Source organism: Cebidichthys violaceus, unplaced genomic scaffold (assembly GCF_023349555.1).
Source record: "Cebidichthys violaceus isolate CVI_PGR_0920_01 unplaced genomic scaffold, fCebVio1.0.p SCAF_12, whole genome shotgun sequence".
Taxonomy (NCBI): Eukaryota; Metazoa; Chordata; class Actinopteri; order Perciformes; family Stichaeidae; genus Cebidichthys; species Cebidichthys violaceus.
This window is the reverse complement of record NW_027176285.1, coordinates 12595158-12616507: the sequence shown is the minus strand read 5'-3', so window position 1 is coordinate 12616507 and position 21350 is coordinate 12595158. Positions and strand designations below refer to the sequence as shown.

Here is a 21350-nt window from a genome sequence, read left to right as displayed (position 1 = left end):
TCTATTGATCTTTCAAGGTACGGCCTATTGTTTGTGAACAGCGGATAGACCATAAATTTGGGTTTACGGTCTTGTGTTTGCGTTCCTCTTTGTTTGTTACCCTTGTATCATCGTAGCTCCTCAGTAGCACCTACTTGTATCTATGTTGATTCATTAAAGAAAGCTGATTTTTAAAAAGACCAACTCATTCACACCGAGGCCTTTTTTTAAAAAGGTGATGATGTGATGATTTATTTGAATAAAATCAAAGCTTTGAATGTGGAAAAAGAAAAAGATATTCGGTACAGCTTTATAATATTATGTTTGCATTCCTGTTGAACTTAATTAAAACTGACACTTCAAATAAAAGAAAACTGGACTTTGGCGCACAAACACAAACGGGGCAGTTCCCTCTTTAAAGTGCGAGAACACACTGACTCACTCTCAAAGTGTACGATGCTGTCTATCTGGTCGATGAAGCCGTTCATGCGTCCTTCGGTGATCATCTGCGATGCTATCTTCTCGGCCTGAAGACAAACAAAGCAAGCAAAACATCTCAGCACACATTGTGGAAAACAAACAGCTACACAGATAATATTTGTCAAGTAAAAATTATATTTAATACGAGCAGAAATGATTTTTTTTTCAAAAAAGACAAAAAAAAAAAAAGAATAACGTAAAAGATATGAATCGCAGCAACGTCTCACCTTTGCTGGGGGGATTTCTAAAAGTGCTCCTAGTTCTTCAAACGTGATGTTGTTGTAGAGTTTGCTAGCGGACAGAAGGTTGTGTTCGATCACAGCTCTGTCGAGGATGCTGGAGCCTGTAAGAAAAACCTCACAGGCTGAGGGGTCACATTGAAACATGCGTTGATATCATTCAGCATGATTTACACTCAACCACGATATCATTGTCTCTGATGTCCATAAATCTAAATCAGACATCAAAGGAAAAAACATCTTAAAAACATCCCTGATAAACACAATTTTCACAAGTTTTCTTCAGTATCAAAGTAATGCAGTGATAGTTGTGTGTACAGCGATGAGAACATTGCAAACAGGGACTGCTAACAACTAATTCTGCATACTTTTAATGTTGCCAATTCGACAAAATGAAATAAATATTGGCTTAAAAAAGAAAAGCAGTACCAACAGCACATGTAATTGACTACTAGACCACATTTGATGAGCTCTTGCTCTTCTGATATCTTTCATTTTTTTTCTGTTGGTTTCAAAAATAGTCTATATGTTGGTGTTTCCATCTATCTCAGATTAGCAAAAACAGTTCAACTGTTTCCAGCCCACTGCTCAGTCCCAGACTGCACCCTACAGGCGGACACATGTTCACACAGGTGCATCGTGGGTTGTTCATTAAAAACAGGTGCTGCACTTTAATCACTACAGTTTGTGTAGGCTGGTTAGCAGAGATCGTCAAGATCACTGTTCCCTAATATATATATATATATATCTTTGCCTGCAACTATCTGTGCCCCTAGCTGCAACATACACTGACAGTATATATGCTTCTACAATGAGCTAAACAGCATAAAACATCCTCATCATCATCATCATGTGGTTAAATGGTACGTTAAATCCAGTGAAGTACTGTAGTTTTCTCTAGACACAACACACTGGATGACATTTAAAAGTAATGCATGTAAATATAATAAGCTATCAGTTGAAGAACAGAGGTTGTGAAGCCAAACATCTCCTCTCACCATCCGCTGTGGTGGCTTTCTGGTGAGGCATCAGCATGGCAGCAAACTCCTGCAGCTGGTTTCCTCTGATGATTCGGTCCAGGTACATCTTCTCCAGAATGCCATAGGCAGCCAGCTGCTGACAGCGCTCATCCTTAAAGAGAGTGGCCAACATACGGGACCGCTGCTGGCCTAAAAGAAAGAGAAAAATAAAAATATTTTTGGTATGAGACACAAAGTTTGCAATTTAGATAATCTGTGAAAAATGTCTTGTCTTGATGGTACCTGCAGAAGCCAGTATGGTGCAGTTTAGGGCATGTTTTAGTGCCTCCAGACGTTCGGTCTCATGGACAATCGACTTATAAGACAGCTCGTTATATCTTTGTGCAGCTTCAATGAACTTCCTCCTGAAGTCTAGGACTCTGGCATAGCACACCTAAGAAGTAAAACGGCATGAAACACTGATCCAAGCGACTAAAGTCATGGTTTACTGCAAAGTCCCTACAAGGTTTAATTTATGTACTAATTAACAGTAATGCAGACACAACCGGTGTACCTTATAGTGTATCTGCAGCTGTTCATTAGAGGACTCATTCTGAAGCAATGAGGCTCTGTTGATGTAAGCCTCCGCCTGCACTGGATCATCATCCTCCAAGTAGAGACGGGCAATTTTCAGGTACGTATCCAACTTATAGTCAACATTGTATTGCCTAAGGGAGGAAATAAAATGGTATTTAAAAGAGCTGAACATCTCACAAACATTAAAGTTATCACAATAAATCTGCTAGCAGCGGACTTACTTCTGTCCCGTTTCCAGAGGAATACCAACTAAAACCTGGGCAGCATTCCTCCAGTCTCCCTCCTTTTCATAAATGGTTGCTAAGTGCTGTCTGATTGAGGCTACCTGAGGACGTGTAAGATCATAATTGAATTATGCATTTTAATAAGAACACTGATGTTTAATTTACGTAATTCTCAACAACAAATACCCGGTAGAGCTACAAGAGAGCGGGAGTGCATTTACCTGTTCCTCAAAGGAGATGACTCTGGGCTGAATCTTTTCCAAGGTGAAGTGATACACTGCTTTAGCTGTGGCGTCGGGCAGGTTGGGCAGATGTGTGCAGAAATCTGTGAGCAGCTGTCTCGAGATGACAAGACTGACATTTTCATTGACCACTGTAAAAAAAAGAAAGAAAAAAAAGAAGATAGAAATGATGAGGTAAGATATCCTGTTAGCATCCAAATGCACTACTAAGCTTGTAGAGAAACGGTGTTGACGTTAAAAGAAAACAGGCTCTGCATACTTGCTTCAACAAAGGCCTTCAAGGACTCCAGCTGCTCTGCATCTGTAAACTGAATGGCCTTCTCCAAAATTTGTCGATATCTAGAAAAGATTTTTATAGGTTAGAAACTACAACACTGTTTAAAAGGAAGTCAATGCAACTGATACATATGAATTTAACAGACTGAGATTGTAAAAATGTGATATATAAACACACATTAGTCTAAATAATATTAATGTTAAGCTTAAAAGCACATTGTTTAGTGCTCATAATTTGTTGGTTTGTTATTAACATAAAATGAAAAGGGACATTTAAAGAACAAAAGATTCCGTGAAGCAGAAATTTGGAGCATTTGAACATATCCTCTCAAATTTAAGCCTGTGCAGCTTTTAAAATGTATACTATTTTAAAGCTAAGCTGTGCCCAGCACTAGCTAACTGTGTCCAGCACTAGCTAACTGTGTAGCTAGTAAACAGTAGCTGCTGGATGCTAATATGATTAAATATAAAAGTAACGTCAGTGTTGCACTCGCCGCTTTTATGTCGCTTGAACGCGGTGATATAAGTCAAATTAGAATCTGTAAAATAAAGTGCTTTGACAGACAGCTACAAACAATTGAAGTTTACCTAGCTAGCTGAATGTATAGCTAATGTAGCTGGGTAGCTAACGTTAGCTTAGCTAGCTCCATTGCTAGCTAACAGTTACTGCGGCGCTGAGTTTCTAAAGCATATGGCGACTATTACCAAGTAATATGTTTATGTTATAATTGGCGATACGTACTTGGCTGCAAGATCTTTATGAGATCCGGTTGAATTCATCAGCTGTGCAAGCTCCTGCCTCACATCGGTCGCCATTGTCGCCTGTCGAAGTGTCAACGACAGCGGCTTCCTCTGCCAAGAGCGGAGCGAGACTTCCGGTCTGTGTCCAGGCAGACCGACCGGTCCTCCAACTGACACCGAGCAATCAGCAGAGACGAAGAAGAGACGTAAAAGTCCAAAATCAGTCAGGTGTTCATATGACAAGTGTGCATTATTATGGCAACCTTACCTTTTCCATGTTGATGCTTTGGGCTCTAATAACATGATAGCTGAGTGAAGTCTTTGTTTTTTTACATTAACTATATATATTTTTTTAACATTATTTGTTTATTTATTTAATAATTATACTTGTATAGTTTATATGAATACTATTATGTGTGGGTTTAGTTAATTCGTATTAATACAATAAAATAATATAATATAATAAACTAAGCAATAACAAAAATATATACAATATTGTAGATTAAGTTGTGTTGCGCCTTTAAGTATGACGTACCAGTGACGTAGAACGCGGAGGGCGTGGCCTACTTGTGAAATGTCAGGGAGGAATGGCGCTCGGCGCGGTATTTTGAACAATCGCCTTTTTTCCTTTTCCCCGTTTTATCTGGAAACGTTGCCCAGCGTACACAAATCTCCGGGTAAGCGCGACTGTTCGTTGACCCACTCCTGCGGTTCTCTACACCGCGTTCACAGCAGAAAGACCGCAACACTTTTTTAACGAGTGTGTTGAATGTTGAGATATAATGTTGTGCTAGCTAGCTAGCTTAGGTGTTAGCACGCTCAGCAAGTTTGCTAGTACAGTTGTCCCTCATAATGAGGATGATTACGATGGTTACACAGAAATAAAGAGCACATATACATGGATATTCTCTGGTACTGACTTATTACTGAAGTATGCACGCTGACAGAAAGTTCGGCTTGAATTAACAGACAATGTAATGACAATATGGGGCTAATATTATGCTTAATAAGTTCCAGCTACTAGCTGAAACCCGTATTTAGAGTTGTTTTAAAGCGACTTGTGTCTTTTCCTTCTGGTGTGTGCTGTCAAAACATCACGAGAGCACATGTTAACGTTAGCTGCTTTATGCTTTTAGTTGTTTCCATAAACCTCTTATTGAATCCGACGTTTCTGTTTTTTTTAGAAACGGATCTTGTAAGTTTATTTCGACTTAAATGTCATTTATGACTGGTTAGGCCATGCTAACTTAACCAGTATCCCCATAAAGCACATGCTATACATGCCGTTGGGTACATAACCTATATATGTGTGTATTAAGTGCATTGTTGGACCTTAAATGTTTTCATCCAGATGGATGTCTCAAGTGACAGGAGGAATTATTGAAAGCTAGCATTGTTTACAGAGTCTGCTTAAAGAGTTTGTTACTTGCCAGTAGCCCACTGTTACCATAAAATATTTATTGTAGCTTCAATGCATGCTAGCTTTACTGTTTTGTTATGGGTAAGTGCTTAATGTAAGTAATATAAATTAGCATTCAGTGCTCAGTGTTAGCCGGAGAGCTAACAGAGTTGATGACGAGGTAAAAATGGCGGATCTTTCGAAATCCAACCCCGGCCTGAAATAGTAACGCAGCCAGCAAACAGCTTGTCGGGTTTTTTTCTTCTTCTTCTCCCTCTTTGACCCAACTGGGATCACTTCTGGTTTATGTAAAACAAAAAAACCCAGTTTATTTTGGTAGCTTTCATCCGGGTCACAAGCAGTTAGCTGTGTGTTTGTGTGTGTGTGTGTGTGTGTGTGTGTGTGCGCTTGGGGTGGGTAGGATTCGTGTGTGTGAGTTTCGGTGGATTATTGTTGAGCAGAGTGCAGCAGGACAAAGATGATGGCTGCGGCCTAGCTAGCCCAGCATCAGCTGTCATTCAAAAATGTGACTCCTTAATTAAATATCACGTGATTACTGAATAATGTATATACAGGTACCTGCATAAAGTTATCAAAAAGGGCTTTTTAAAAAATGTGAATATGGCTTTAACTGCCTTGTTTGTTTTGTTTTTCTTGCAGAGCCTTTTGCGATATCCATTGTCATGTTATGCATTATTATTAGTTATGTAGAGCAAAATGAGAGCAATACACCAGAACTGAATAACATTTTTTTTTTTTTAAATCTTGTTTATTGCAATGAAATGCATGAACTGTATGTAAAATATACATATTGTCTGTGACACATTGTGTGCATGAGGCATCACGATGCATTTAGTGAAGGAAATGCATATTTCTTCTAAATCTGGTTAAATTAAGTGTATTTAAATGATTCAAAATAGTAATTATATTTTTTTTTAAAGCTTCCAATGTATTTAGCAACAATTTAGTGTTCAGTTGAAAAAACGACTTAGACACATAATTATTTCATTGCTCTCTTGTGATTGACAGAGAGCTGAGACTTTGCAAGCATGGATGTGGTGTCGCCAGAGCTCAACAGCCTCCTCCCTGATGAGATCATGGATACTGAGGCCATAGACGACATCCCTCACCCCCAACCAGGAGGCAGCGAGGTCCAGTCAGAGCCCAGCGATGACACACCGGTCCCGATGGAAACGGATACGCCTATGGCTTCAGAACATTTGAGCCTCTGTTCAAATGCCACTTCGGCAGAACACACTAAGGCTCTCGCCACCTCCACCACCACAAACGCCACACTCAGCAGCAGCTCCGGGAGTCAGCTTCCTATCTCAATTTCCAGCACATCGTCATCCCTTCTCACCCTCAAGCCAGCCATGGCTACTTCCGTAGCCACTACCAAAACTACAGATAGTTTGACCGGGACTAGTATCTCTACGAGTGGGTTACAGAGGCTCACGGCTCCGTTTACCATCTCTGCCGCAAACCACCAGATCATTCTCAACAAGGTGGCCTCAGCTCAAGCCACAGAAGCAGCAAGGTCTGCCGGTAACTCACCCCAGGTCATCAAGCAGGAAGGACAAAAACTTTTGGTCACAACCATAGGAAAGTCGGGGCAACCGATAGTGTTGCAGTTACCGCACACAGGCGGCAAGCCGGGCATTTCACAGACTTTAGGAGACAACAAATCTCAAGCGACGCAGTTTAAAGTGGTGACTATTGGTGGGAGGTCGGAGCTGAAGCCGATGGTGGGGGGTGCTGGGAAACAGCTGACCACATTACAGGCCGTACAGGTAACATTGATTGTTTTGTATTATTATTATGCAACACATTTAAACACATTAATGATGATATTATTACACAATTTGATATTGGAAGCAATTGATGCCACATATTACACAGTTGGGTGTTTGGAGAAGGGATGAATCAGTATAGTAATAGTATAGTAAGAGCTGAATCAGTGTAGTAATAATAGTATAGTAAGAGATGATTCGGTGTAGTAGTAGTAGTAGTACTGTACTGTACTGTACTGTATAACCTCATTGACCAGACAGTCAGTTTAGTAAACAATCAACAACCTTTCTGTTTACATTTTTTTTTGGTGACGTTATGGCATGATGACATGTAGAGCTTTTCAGAAGAGGGTGAGATGATGAACACAAAATGATCAATAGTTTATTACACACATGCATAAATCTCTATAAATGGTAAACAGGAGCTGGACACTCATGTTCAGAATTATTCAAATAAAGCAATAATGCTGAATTTGTCTGAGCATAAACCTGAGAATATGTAGAATTGATTAAAGTCAAAGTTGACACATTAAATAAGGTTTTTGAGGGTACTCAAAACCAATATGTTAATATCAAAAGAAGTGAGTATTTGAGACATATACATTTGCTTAGATATCATAAATCTTGAGTTTACTCAATACTTAGTCGTTGCTGTTTTACCACAAATTCTCGCGGTCAAAAGTCATTGACTGTCCATAAATCTCTTCTAGGGCTGTCGATATATATTCAAAATTTTTATATATGCTATTCGATTATGAAAATAGAGAGAGAGAGAGATCTGCAAGATCTTATTTAGTCAGACTTGGTCAGTAGAAGGTCTTTAAATTAAGTTTGATATGTAGATGTTTGTGTTGAAATAAATATACACAGATTTAGGTTTGCTGTTGTTTTTTTTAAACACCTTTTCCTCCTCTAAATATAACTTCTTGTTAAGTAGAGAAACTGATGAAGCACACATCTGAAACACCGGTGCTGACATCATCAAAATGATCCAGTGTTTTATTAGGTGGATCAGGTTTTAGTCACTTCATTCATATCATAAAAATCGGCACAGTTTAACGGGAGTGTTTGTGTATAAATTTCTACTTCTACTACCTCATGTTGGCTCACGCTTCAGGAAGATCCCAGATTCAGCTAGATGTCACTTGCAGATGGGAATCCTTTTTGTAATGATAATTTCCGCTGAGTTGTGAATGCGTGAATTAAATGCACATAAATCTTCACGAATATCTCCACAGCTTGCTACGAAACCACCGGTATCCTCAGCTGCACCAATCAAGTTCATCATCACAAAGACGGTTAACAGCAAAGGTCTCAGTCCTCAGACGTCAGTGTCTCCTGTTATATCGGGTGAGTTTATTTGTATTATTGTTGTGGGATTATTACACACTGACAGCAGTTAAGACTACGTACATTTAAAAAAAAAAATCCATTTCATCTGATATTAAGCCACGTTTCCTCAACTCTTGTGCTCGTAGGTCGGGTCCTGACACAGAGTTCCCCGGGGATTCCCTCGAGGACCATCACTCTGTCTGAGCCCCTCAACTCTAACATGCAAAGTATCTCCGGCAAAAAGATTGCTATTTCACCCCTCAAGACTCCCAGCAAGGTAAACTCAACACACACACATCATAGAAGGAGAATCAGAAACGGTTTATTGCCAAGTACGTTTGCACTTAGAAGGAATTTGGCTTGGTGCGAGACAATAAACACAGTATAGGACTTCATTTAAAGATTAAAAAAATATGACAATTTAATATGATGAACAGACAAATTAAGATCATGTTGAAACAAGTCTGCTATTAAAGTGTCATGTGTATATTTAAGTAAAGAGGCCACACATCTACTAATCTGCCAAAGTATTACTTTTATCTTCTTTTATTCTCACTTATTTTCAGTTTAATTCAACATTGACGAACTGCAGGTGCCTAGAAATACCATCACCTCAGTTTCAGTTGTAACATTTTGACTTGTTGAAGCAGAGGAAGCACAGGTGTCCTCAGTAACGTTAACAATGTCCCATTAAAGAGAGCCTGTGAGTCAGTCAGCCAGTATGCACAGGAGCAGAGCCCTGGAGCTGACACACACCTACATGGAAAACAGCAAACCATTAATTATTATGGCTATTTTACACACTTGGTTGTCAAGTCAAAAGTGTATAATATATATACTTACTGCCACATTTCAGCACTCTGTATGTATGTATGTATAGTGTTTGATCAGGTCAGTAGTAAGACGGATCATCTGCTCTCTCCTTGTTCGTCAGGTGACGGTGGTATCCGTGGCTTCTCCGACCTCCAACGCCTCTCAGAAGTCAATGGCGCTGCCTGTCAATGTAGCTCTCGGCCAGCAGATCCTCACAGTCCAGCAGTCCACATCTGGATCTCCAGTCAAGCTGGCCACCGGCCAAACCACGACACAGGTAAGATCAGAGCGGCTCACTGTTTATTGTCAGCTGGAGTGTGAGACCGGTTCGCTCTGGATTTGAAACGGATGACAGTGAAGTTTGTGCGGATACTTTTCTTTGATGACTTCTCCGCCGGCTGCGTTGCTGAATGCCACCGTCTCCTCTAATGTGGAAAAGACAGCAGCGCACAAGTGTGTCGTGCATTGTGTCACATAGGGCGGGGCAATATTTCATTATATCATTATTTTATGTAAGACTAGATATTCTCTTAGATTTTAGATATCGTAATATGGCATTTCTGTCATATAGTTTGGCTCTACTTGAAGGTTTACACTGTAGATAATGTAGTGTGCCACACTATGGCAAATGCATTGAGCGATACAGCTTGCACATGAAAGCAGCATAAATTTTAAAGATTCACTTAAAAATAATATTGGTTTGTTTGTTGCCTTAAAATTAGATTTAACTTGTTGGTCTTCTAACACCACTGGCCGTTGTGTGTTTGCTGTTTTATGTGCATCACAGTGTGCATTGAAATTGCCTCAGTACTGTGATAGGGATGTACCTTTGCACCTTTACGGAGCATAACTTATATTAATTTATTATGAAAAGACCATGTAGAACACTTTGTTGTATAGGACTTGGATCAGTTGTTGTGGCTTTTATTAAAGGACTTTGACATGTTAAGATTTAACTTGAAGTTTCTGTCATTTGGACTTAAAGCTCTGTCAAACATTTTTCAGAATATTAAACCGGTGCAGTCTGTGACTATGGGAGGAGTCAGCGGCTCCCAGTTCAAGACCATCATCCCGCTGGCCACCCAGTCGAATGTGCAGCAGATTCAGGTCCCGGGTAGCAGGTTCCACTACGTCCGCCTCGTCACTGCTACCACAGCGAGCAGCTCGGGACATCCCAGTGGTCCCAGTACCAGCTCCATACAGACAGGTGAGCTTTTGATGGTTTTATTCTGGTAGCAATAGACAGAGAGTCGTGGAAGCTCTTCTGCTGCAACTTAATGCGTCTTCATGTCCCACAGCGAAACCCATGGTGGTCAGTACGGGAGCAGTCAGGATGTCTGTCCCCATCGTCCCAGCACAGTCCGTCAAACAGGTAACCGCTGTTTTTATGTCTCATCACTACGATACTTAAGATACGATGCGATACTTAAGTCTCGATACCGTCACGGTACTCAAGTCACGATGTGATACTATCACAATACTTAAGTCACGATACGATACTATCACGATACGTTACTATCACGCTACTTAAGTCACGATACGATACTTAAGTCACGATGTGATACTATCACGATACGATATTTAAGTCACAATGCGATACCGTCACGATACTATCACGATACGTTACTATCACGCTACTTAAGTCACGATACGATACTTAAGTCACGATGTGATACTATCACGATACGATATTTAAGTCACAATGCGATACCGTCACGATACTTAAGTCACGATATGATACTATCACGATACGATATTTAAGTCACAATGCGATACGGTCACAATACTTAAGTCACGATACTATCACGATACTTAAGTCTCGATACCGTCACAGTACTCAAGTCACGATGTGATACTATCACGCCACTTAAGTCACAATGCGATATTTAAGTCACAATGCGATGCTGTCACAATACTTAAGTCACGATACTCGTGTCACGATACAATACTTACGTCACAATGCGATACTATCACGATACTTAAGTCACGATACAATACTTAAGTCATGATGCGATACTGTCACAATACTTAAGTCACGATACTATCACGATACGATACTATCACGATACTTAAGTCACGATACTATCACGATACTCATGTCGCGATACGATACTTACTTTGCGATGCGATACTATCACGATACTTAAGTCACGATACAACACTTAAGTCATGATGCGATATTTAAGTCATGATGCGATATTTAAGTCATAATGCGATACTGTCATAATACTTAAGTCATGATACGATGCTATTACGATACTTAAGTCACGATACGATACTATCACGATACTTAAGTCACGATACAACACTTAAGTCATGATGCGATATTTAAGTCATGATGCGATATTTAAGTCATAATGCGATACTGTCATAATACTTAAGTCATGATACGATGCTATTACGATACTTAAGTCACGATACGATACTATCACGATACTTAAGTCACGATAGTATGCAGTTTGTCAACGTTTTATCTAATAAGATAATGTTTTTTACTTGGTTCGTCTCACTTCAATTGATTTCTAACAGGCCTTTAGCCAATGGGCTAAAATATTTATTATCAACTTTCCTTTTACTTTAAGTTATCTACAATGATGATGTGCATAAAGCACACAATTTAAATGATTAAAAAATAAAAGATTGTAATTTTATTGACGTTAGTAATTTTACTTGTTTTATAAGCTCCTTAGAGGTCGTGTTGGGAAGTTCATTTTTAAACGGTATATACAACCGCGGATTTCACCGCACACACAAAGTGTCTCAATGCAGGAATCAGGAAATCAAAGATATTGTTGCTTCTTCAATTCTTATGGTTATTATTAAACCATGACTTATATAACCCCAGTTATGACCAAATCGGTTAATCCCGACATTCCTAATGGAAATCTTAATGTATTTCCTGTAGATGGCGCCAAAGCCCTTAACATCAGCCGCGGTGGTCACCACCACTCAGTCTCAGCAACGCCTCATCATGCCGGCAACTCCACTACCGCAGATCCAGCCCAACTTCACCAACCTCCCTCCAGGCACCGTTCTGGCTCCGGCTCCGGGAGGAGGGAGCGTGGGCTACGCAGTCGTGCCAGCACAATACGTCACTCAGGTCAGTAAGGGATGCCCCCCCCCCCCCCCCCTCGAAACCAGGGTCTAAACGGGAACCGGTTCTAAAGTGGTAAAATCCCAGAGTATTGTGTAAGGTCCGGAGTTAACAGCTCTGCTATCGGTACTTCATTAGTTCCGGAGTGAGATGTCACGGCTCAGTACAGCGTGAGACTCTCATCATGATCAGAGAGAAGAAAGCATTTGAGAACTCTGGTTGTCTCAAACACAATAAAACCCTCACAAGTAAGTTTATCACAAACTGTGACCAACAAGCAGAACGTCAATCTGCAGAAATGATCAGTTTTCTACTGTTTGTGGAGCAGCCGTCCATGATCGTAAAAACAGGCTAATCAATGAAAGATAGTCACTGAGCTAACCGTTTAGCTGCGAAATGTCTTTTAAAGATTTTGGGACTTTTTGTATTGCTGCTCAAGAAAGACTATTTGTTTACATACAAGAAAAATAAAGAAATGTGGATTATTTTCTTAATTATTTGTCTTTTTTTTTTTTCTCACAAAATAATCAAAAAGAACCGATAAGAGTATCGATAAGGAACCGAACCGATAAGCAGTATTGATAAGAGTACTAGTATCGATAGAAACCTAACGACACACGTCCCGACAGGTTAGTGGTGTGTTTGTGTGTTTTCTTAATTCACTGCTCTTTGATATTCATGCTTTGAGTGTGTTTCTGTTATCTTTCTCTTCTGTAGCTCCAGCAGACGCCGTTCGTGACCCTCGCCAGCAGCTCTGGTTTCCCGGCGTCCGCTGGTATCCAGACTCAGGCCAGACTGCCACTCAATGGGTAATAAAGGCAGTTTATTCTTTAGTATTTTTTTATTATTTCATGGGGGACAGACCAACTTAACCATTTGTCTTTGAAACGGTTTACTTTTAATAAACGAAAAAGCTAAAGAGCTAAAAATTGTGGCTTGATGGAAAAAATTCTTGTCTTTTTTTCCTCGTAATGCAAATAATTAAAGGACCTTTAACTGGTTATAAAACTTCTATATAACCTACACAAGTAAAAGAGAAGATTGGCTGCTCTTAACACTTGTCATCGGGTCCAATTCCCCGTGACTTCAGGCGAAACAATTTATGGCTGAAAGGAGAGACGGCCTGACCTTCTGACTGTCTGATCCTCGGGTAGTGAAGACCCTGCTGCAGTAAAACGAGAGGTTTTCTAAAGGGAGTCTGGCAGCTGCTGATCTTTACGACAGGAGGCGGTGGTGCTCGTGGAAACACTACCGCTTCTGTCCACAGGAGTCAATTTACAGCTCACTCTGACGTCACACTTAAAATACAAGATTTTACCATTTAAACATTTAAATTGAGGACTTTTCTGAACATTACTAATTGATTTAATTTTAATCTAAGTAATATATTTGTTGGCTCACAGCTTGTCAACGGCAGAAACAACCTCAAGACCGAGGAAACCGTGCAACTGCACCAAGTCACAGTGTCTCAAACTGTAAGTATGACTGATTTAAACCCGTTAACTTTTTCGCTGTTTTACATGTATTATTATTATGTTAGTCCACCTCTGTTTGTGTTTGAGGAGCAGTGAGATGGGAGCTGCTAACTCCCCCTCTTGTGTTTTTCTTCCCGTAGATACTGTGACTGCTTTGCAAACGGAGAGTTCTGCAACAACTGTAACTGCAATAACTGCTTCAATAACCTGGAACACGAAACGGAGCGTCTCAAAGCGATAAAGGTGAGGTCGTAGGTTTGGGAGACGTGTTGTTGTTGTTGTTGTCGTCGTTGTCGTCGTTGTCGGAGCTGCTTTCCTGTCACATGAATGAGTCTAAGTTTGGAAATGTTGCTTTTTTCACAGACGTGTCTGGACCGAAACCCAGAGGCCTTCAAACCCAAAATTGGTAAAGGCAAAGAGGGAGAGTCCGACCGTCGACACAGCAAAGGCTGCAACTGCAAACGATCGGGCTGCCTGAAGAACTACTGCGAGTGTTACGAGGTGGGTTCTCCCTCACTGCGTCACTGCATCGCTGTTTGCAGCAGCCGTTTCTTTACCGTTATTTACAGGCGTCCGTTTCCTTTGTTTCACCTCCGAAGGCGAAGATCATGTGCTCGTCCATCTGCAAGTGCATCGGCTGCAAGAACTTCGAGGAGAGCCCGGAGAGGAAGACCCTGATGCACTTGGCCGACGCAGCAGAAGTGAGGGTTCAGCAGCAGACTGCGGCCAAGACCAAGCTGTCGTCGCAGATCTCAGACCTGCTCATGAGGACGACGCCGGTTATCTCAAGCGGAGGCGGGAGGTACCGTCACACTTTTCCTCCACAACGACAATAATACGTTACAGGAGCACTTGAGGACTGATCATTTGCATTGTTATCAGGATGGTAGATTTAAGTTAATTTGTGGTATTCAGAGTTTAGTTAAGTCTCTAAAACCCATTTCTAACTGGACAAAGAACTCCAGTAACATCTGGCTTTTGACTTTACATTTGGTATTTAGTCAAAGACAAATTCTGTCCGTTCAGTTTGAAAGAAAGACTGAAGTAACGGATATAAGAAGAGAAATGACCACCGTAACGTTTTCTACTGTTTACTAATGTTTAGCCGGTGTGTTCATGATGTCCAACCAGAATAATAAACGGAAAGCTGTACTAGTTTATGGTAATGGTACTGGTAAAAAATGACTTATTGCCTATTTTTAGCAGGTTTTTACGCTCTATTTCTGGTGTAAAAAGAGTATAACTCCTCTGCTAACCGCTAACGATAGCCAGGAATCAACACTAAACTTAATAAACTTAATTTTATCAGTAATAAAGATACTTTGCAGTTATTCGTCAGCTTAATAATGAAAATGTGACATAAAAGAGAAAGAAATGACAAAACTCTTTGTAGAATGTGTTATCTTCTACGTCACAGAATTCTAATCTTAAGTGTTATCAGTCATCGTGTCCACCCTCTAGTCATGTTCTTTTAAAGATCCCTCACAAATGAATCCAACAAGTCACGGGTTGCTCGTTGATCCGTTATTTCCCTTTCTGAGTTTGGTTTCCTGGACCGTTCTGATTCCCACCACCACGCAAATGTGGCCCTTCAACAGTGAAGTCTTGGACTGAGGGGCCCCTCAAGTGACGCCAACATGAGCTTGTCCGTCATCTCTACTTTCTAGAGGCGACCTCTACTTAGATGCTTTACAAACCGTATTTCTTTTAAAAAAAAAAGATCTGCATATGAGTAAATGTTTTGCCGCCAAATCAAGCATTTAATACTTGACTTATTTATTTGTGTAAAGGCAATAAAACAGACCATGAATGTGAGATATGAGTTTATAGATGATAACAATTTGTTCTCGACATTGTGACTTTTTGCCAGTTCCACTCGTCGTCTTCTTGCTTCTTCACGTTTCTGTTCGCATGAGAATAATGCAACGAACGGCGCATTGACCATAAACCCTTTTGTTCGTACTCGTAGCTCGGTGCCTCTCGGGAGCATAAACGAAGCTTTACTGTCGAGCCCTAATAAGCTGATAACATGGAGGATGCTGCGTTTCCTGACGAAAGGCTCTGGTCTCCTTTTTGGCCCCGCAGGTTGCCGTACACGTTTGTAACGAAGGAGGTGCTGGAGGCGACGTGCGAGTGTCTGCTGGAGCAGGCCAAAAAGGCCGAACAGACTCACCAGCCTCAGGTGGAGGCGGAGAGGTTGATCCTGGAGGAGTTCGGACACTGCCTCATGAGGATAATCAGCTCCGCGGGGAAAGCCAAAGCCGACTGCGCCTCCATCAACTGCTAGGCCGGGCGCTCTGGCGATCTCCACCCTCTAACTCTCTGTCTTCGGACCCCTGGGGGTCTCTGTCCGGCAGGGAAACGGCTCGTCCCTCTCATCAAAAAAGGCGGAACAATGGCCTGAAAGTAGTTTCCCCTGCCTCGGGACAAGCTGAGGATAAGCTGGAATAATAAACATGGAGCAGACGTTTGCGAGCCGAAGGACAAACGGACAGAGCTCATCGCCTCTGATGGACCTTCATCGCTGTTCTCCGACTTCATCGCCTGGCTGTGATGGACAGAAACGACCGAGCAAGGTAGCGCTGAACAGGGATTTCTCTTCACTTTACTTTCCCCACAGGGCTCTTTTTAAATCTGTTTGTGTTCTTCCATTTTATTCTATTTTCTTTTATCCCCCCCCCCCCCCTGTAATTTGTATGTAATCATTTGTGCTTAAAGTAGACAAAACATGATCTTTTGATATTTATTTTGACACATATCAATGTGTGGCTTATAGTGCTGCGAACTGTTAATTATTAACCGAGGCTAGGCTAAATTTCTTTCAATGAAAATGAGTAGAAATGCACACACACACACACACACACACACACACACACACACACACACACACACACACACACAGCACTGCTCACAATAGTTGGCACACGGCTGGATCGGCGGAGGTACTTGTTTCTTCTGGTGCTGCTTTCAGTCACATGCTCACTGTACATTAAAGACACAATGAATGGGAAACACAATGAAGACCGATGTGACTTGTTGGACGATGTTCCTGACTGGAGGTGAAGCAGGTTAATGTGTCAGAGCAGATTACAGACCTCACAACAGAGCAAACCTTTCATTTTGACGTTTTCACAGCAGGAAAAGCACCGCAGGGATTCGTATTTCTTTCACATGTTCAGAGGTCTCGGTATCGGGTTTGCTGGCTCACTGGTGTAGCTTAAAGGCGCCGCTATACAATAACAGAACATCTCTGTAATGTGACGTTCACGCGGCGTGGAGGTGAGAAGGGAGCAACTATTTCTGTCACTTTTCATGTCAAATTCATGAGCACATGTGCACCGTTATTCTCCAGATGTTAAACAATGCTGTGTCTATGTGGCCGTTCACAAGACCTATAAAGCTTTGATTTCTGATTTCTGGTTATTTTCAAATGACTAATTAATTAGTTTTTTGTCTTTGTTCTTCTCACAGGTTTGAAGTGGGTGAGTTTTGGATTGTTAAACTCTTAAATGGTAAAGTTTGTAATAAAACAAACTTGCGCTTACTTGCTTATTAAGTAGTAAAGATTACATTAAATACTCAAGCACCCTGAAGACATGGCTTGATTTCTTCATTGTTTCTCTCTCACAGTGAATATTGCTGACTACAAAAGCAACAAATATAAAAAAAGTGTTTATATTTTAAAGTTTAAGATGTTTTAGTTGATCAACAGAAAATTAATCTGCAATAATTCTGATAATTGTTTTGTCATTTATCCTGCAAAAGTTAAAGCTTTTCAATTGCAGTCATATCTGAAGTATCTTTGGGCTTTGAATTAAATAAAACAAGCTGGTCAGTTACATCCTCCTAGGATTTATGAAGCTATAGCGTCATCTTTAACTACTTCACTTCAAACCAGTGAGAAGGAGAGAAGCTCAGACGCAACACCAACACATCTGCAAAAAACGTGAGCTCATATCGAAACCTTTTCCTCGTAGTAAGAGGCTGATTGAAGTGTTCAGGATTTTTAATATTTAAGTGTTGAGAGGATTTAAACAGAACTGACTCATTGTTTATGTTGCTTTTAACTGCTTTTCCTTCTGTGAAGCTTCAGAATATCTGCTGTGGAAAATGTCTATTCAGAGTCGGGGTGTCACTGAAACTTTCATGCATCTTGTTGGGAACCATATGCAAAACATTACCAAGACAAAGGTGCGTTCTGGGTAGGATTTTTCTTTCTGTCTGCAAATGTCACATGAAGGTTTGTTTGCTCCGTTTGTGCCCGAGACAAACTCATAGAATTCTAATTAAATTTTACAGGAATATGTAAAATAATAATAATATAAAAGGCACAATTACGTCCCTATTTTTTTTTTTTTGTAATTATGTAGCGTTCACCCACGTAGTTAATTTCGTTTACACAAATTAATTTATAATGACTGCTCCTGATAGTACTTCAAGTGATATGAACCAACCATGCCAGCTCTTCAGCCAGACGTCCACGAACATGAGCGTCAGCTGAAACGTCTCACATCCTCCCATCCTAACGTTTGAACAGTAATTAAACTATATAATTGTTTTAAGCTGAAAATGTGTCCGTTTTTCTTATTCATGTAATGAAAGGCCATTATTTATTATGTAACAATGAAATAAGAAGTGACGAAGCTAGCGTGTGGTTAGCATTTAGCAGCTAAAGAGGCTATTTCCCTCAGGAGGTGGTGGAGACCAAACATGGAGCTAAAACGGAGATAATTTTGGACTCAAATTCATCAGGTGGACACAAAACTACTAATGAATCATGGTGTTGCTCTGTGAATGCTGGATGTGGACACTTTTATGTCTGATGTTTACCGTGTTCATCTTAGATCAGTGTGGTAGTGTCCTAAAACTCGCTAATTTAAAAAAACACCCAGAGCTTATGTCATTAGTTTTACAGATATTTGGTCGGTAAGCCAAAGTGTTGGACAAATTATAATTTCAACCTCATGTCAGCACTTCTATCATTGTCTTGTTTGCTGTCGTTCTCCAATTTATTCTGTTACCTGATCTATCATTGTCTTGTTTGCTGTCGTTCTCCAATTTATTCTGTTACCTGATGATAGAGATGGGTGAGTCGACTAAAATGTGGTTTTAGCTGCACTCAGTCGATTTACAGAGGACAGAAATGAATACAGATGAACAGAGAAAGTAAAACTCAATAGTAAGAGGTTGTTAATAAAGTATGTAAATTTAAAATTGGTTAAAAATGCTAATTTTCTACAGTAACGATAAACGCTATCAGCTGTGCTTTCTGCTCAAGTTCACACAAACACGCTATTTAGCAGCATGCCTAACCCTAAACTAAAAGTTTATGCAATTAAGGTTTGTATATTTTTCACTGTGATATGGAAATTTTTCAATATAATGTATCGAAGTTAGAAATTCCAGTATAGTGACAACACTAATAAGATATATATATATATATATATATATATATATATATGTATATATATATATATATATGTATATATATATATGTATATATGTATATATATATATGTATATATGTATATATATATATGTATATATATATATATGTATATATGTATATATGTATATATATATATGTATATATGTATATATATATATATGTATATATATATATATGTATATATGTATATATATATATATATGTATATATATATATATATGTATATGTATATATGTATATATATATATATATGTATATATATATATATGTATATGTATATATATATATATGTATATATATATATATATGTATATATATATATATATATATATATATGAGTCTATTACAGGTTATATATATATAGAGAGAGAGAGTGAGAGAAAAGGAGACAAAAAGAGAGAGAGAAATAGAGGAGAGAGAAAGAGAGAGTGGGAGACAGAAGGAGAGAGAGTGAGAGACAGAAGGCGAGAGTGAGAGAGACGCACACCCCAACCAGTAGGTGGCAGTGATGCACTCACATAGCCAAAACTTCCATTAAACCAGAAGAAGAAGAAGGAGAAGTTGGTGAGCGCGCGTGCTGGCGGGGAACAGCAGCAGTAGGAGGTCCTTTCTTAGTATGTAAGAGAAAGGAACATTTATATTCCGCTTAAATGTGTTTTTAAAAACGTACGTTTTTTGCACAATTGTTAGTTTCACTCGAGTAGCTATCTAGCTTGCTCTTCTCTTCCGAACACGACCTTTTTTAACTTTTTTTTCGCTCAGTGACTTTTAACTTAAATTGTATCTCTGCAAGGGGGGTTGTTTTGTGTATTAGGTAAGTAAATTACTTTATAAATCTGTTATTACTGTTATTGGTGATGAAGTGGTGTACAACGGCACAATTAGCCCACTTAACCCACCGCCGCCAGAGCACATGGTCTGGAAGAAAAGGCGGCGTGTTCCAGAGAGATGCGTCACACCAAACTTCTATTTATAAACGTGATGTTTTAGTGTGAAATTGCTCAATGACCAGAGATTCATAAGCCAATGTAATAAGACTCAAACATTTTGAAGCTAAAGCATCAACTCTTTAATTCCGCAGACTATCATCCCAATGCATTGTCTTTTCTTGTATACAATAACTGTGTACACCTCTCCTAAAATACACTTTTGATTGTTAACAATGTTTTTTTGACAGATCAGCTGAAGAACGGGGGTTCCAGTGAAGCAGTGTGGACCTCACATGCATGTATGTACTGCAGTTGTGTTAATATTATACAGTGAAGTGAGAAGCCATCCCAATGATTATATCAATCACTACCCATCTGACCCATTCATATGTGTGGGGAAGATTACTCATGAACTTCTAAATGAGGGTTTGGGCATTCATTTATCATCTGAAGCTCATGCTGCTGCTGCTGCTTGAACTTTAACGTTCTCTAACATCTGCATTGTTCTTTCAGGGTCGACCTGCTGAAGTGAAAGTGAGGTCTTCACACAACTGCATCTACCAAAAGCACTCGACTGGTTTCTTTTTTTATTTGAAGTTATTTATTACCCAATAAATACACATTGTGAAGTTGGTGTGTGTGTGTGTGTGTGTGTGTGTGTGTGTGTGTGTGTGTGTGTGTGTGTGTGTGTGTGTGTGTGTTTTCTTGGGATGGTGGTGTATCAGCTTTTCAAACATTTTGTACATTAATCCCCAGATGTTGCCTGTTTTACTATTACAGGTGTGTTGACTCCATTAAACAAGTGGAGATGATTCTCATATGTTGTGTAATTTAATCCTCATTTCACTCTGAACATTATCAGAATTGGATCGCAATAGTGGAAAATAACTAATAACAGTTACTCAAATACTGTACTTGTGGTCAATATTGAGGTATTTTACTTGCATATCTCCATTTGACGCTAGTTTATTCTTTATTTACTCTTTCAGAGGTAAATATTGTACCGTGTTTTTGTCTACTCTTTTTTTCCTGCAAGATGAGGACTTTAATATCATGCTTATTGTGTTCAATATCATAAAACCACTGCATTTATGTAGAATATTTAACGTAAAAAAAACTCATACTTCACTTAAGTTTAAGCATCAAAACTTAAAGCCTTCATTAAAAATTGTACGCAATAATTTAGTCAAATAAGTATGCAAGTATTACAAAATGTACTATAACTTTTAAAAACAATAAAAGAAAGTGATTCAAACGACTACAAAATAATGTGGGGATTGTTCATATATTTATATTAAGTACATACATCTTTCATGTAGTACATAAATATTT

At 39.5% G+C, this 21350-nt stretch overlaps 2 protein-coding genes and 1 long non-coding RNA gene across 4 annotated transcripts in view; 2 read left to right on the top strand and 1 right to left on the bottom strand.

The window, feature by feature from the left end:
- The window catches only part of cops4 (COP9 constitutive photomorphogenic homolog subunit 4 (Arabidopsis)), a 4597-nt gene extending 737 nt beyond the window's left edge, over positions 1–3860 (bottom strand). Inside the window, exons 1-9 of one of the 2 annotated variants that reach the window (XM_068706474.1) lie at positions 3739–3860; positions 2980–3059; positions 2700–2851; positions 2476–2579; positions 2232–2385; positions 1961–2111; positions 1697–1867; positions 687–823; positions 422–506 (exon numbers count right to left, since the gene is read on the bottom strand). In XM_068706474.1, coding sequence (XP_068562575.1) covers positions 422–506; positions 687–823; positions 1697–1867; positions 1961–2111; positions 2232–2385; positions 2476–2579; positions 2700–2851; positions 2980–3059; positions 3739–3812 — 1108 coding nt within the window. In that variant the 5' untranslated portion in view covers positions 3813–3860. The remainder of the gene's footprint in view (positions 1–421; positions 507–686; positions 824–1696; positions 1868–1960; positions 2112–2231; positions 2386–2475; positions 2580–2699; positions 2852–2979; positions 3060–3738) is intronic. The other variant, XM_068706475.1, reaches the window with a different exon arrangement.
- Positions 3861–4325: 465 nt separating this feature from the next.
- On the top strand, positions 4326–18210 carry lin54 (lin-54 DREAM MuvB core complex component). The gene is made up of 14 exons (XM_068706473.1): positions 4326–4414; positions 6166–6926; positions 8165–8276; positions 8405–8535; positions 9193–9348; positions 10077–10278; positions 10370–10443; positions 11977–12171; positions 12883–12974; positions 13569–13640; positions 13781–13883; positions 14004–14141; positions 14240–14442; positions 15726–18210. The coding sequence occupies exons 2-14, from the start codon at positions 6186–6188 to the stop codon at positions 15925–15927; spliced, it is 2421 nt and encodes an 806-aa protein (XP_068562574.1). The 5' UTR covers positions 4326–4414; positions 6166–6185; the 3' UTR covers positions 15928–18210.
- A 1440-nt stretch (positions 18211–19650) lies between these two features.
- Positions 19651–20830, top strand: LOC137868682 (uncharacterized). Its single transcript, XR_011102236.1, has 3 exons — positions 19651–19903; positions 20267–20317; positions 20532–20830. It is a non-coding gene; the product is annotated as an uncharacterized lncRNA (long non-coding RNA).
- Positions 20831–21350: the final 520 nt, after the last annotated feature.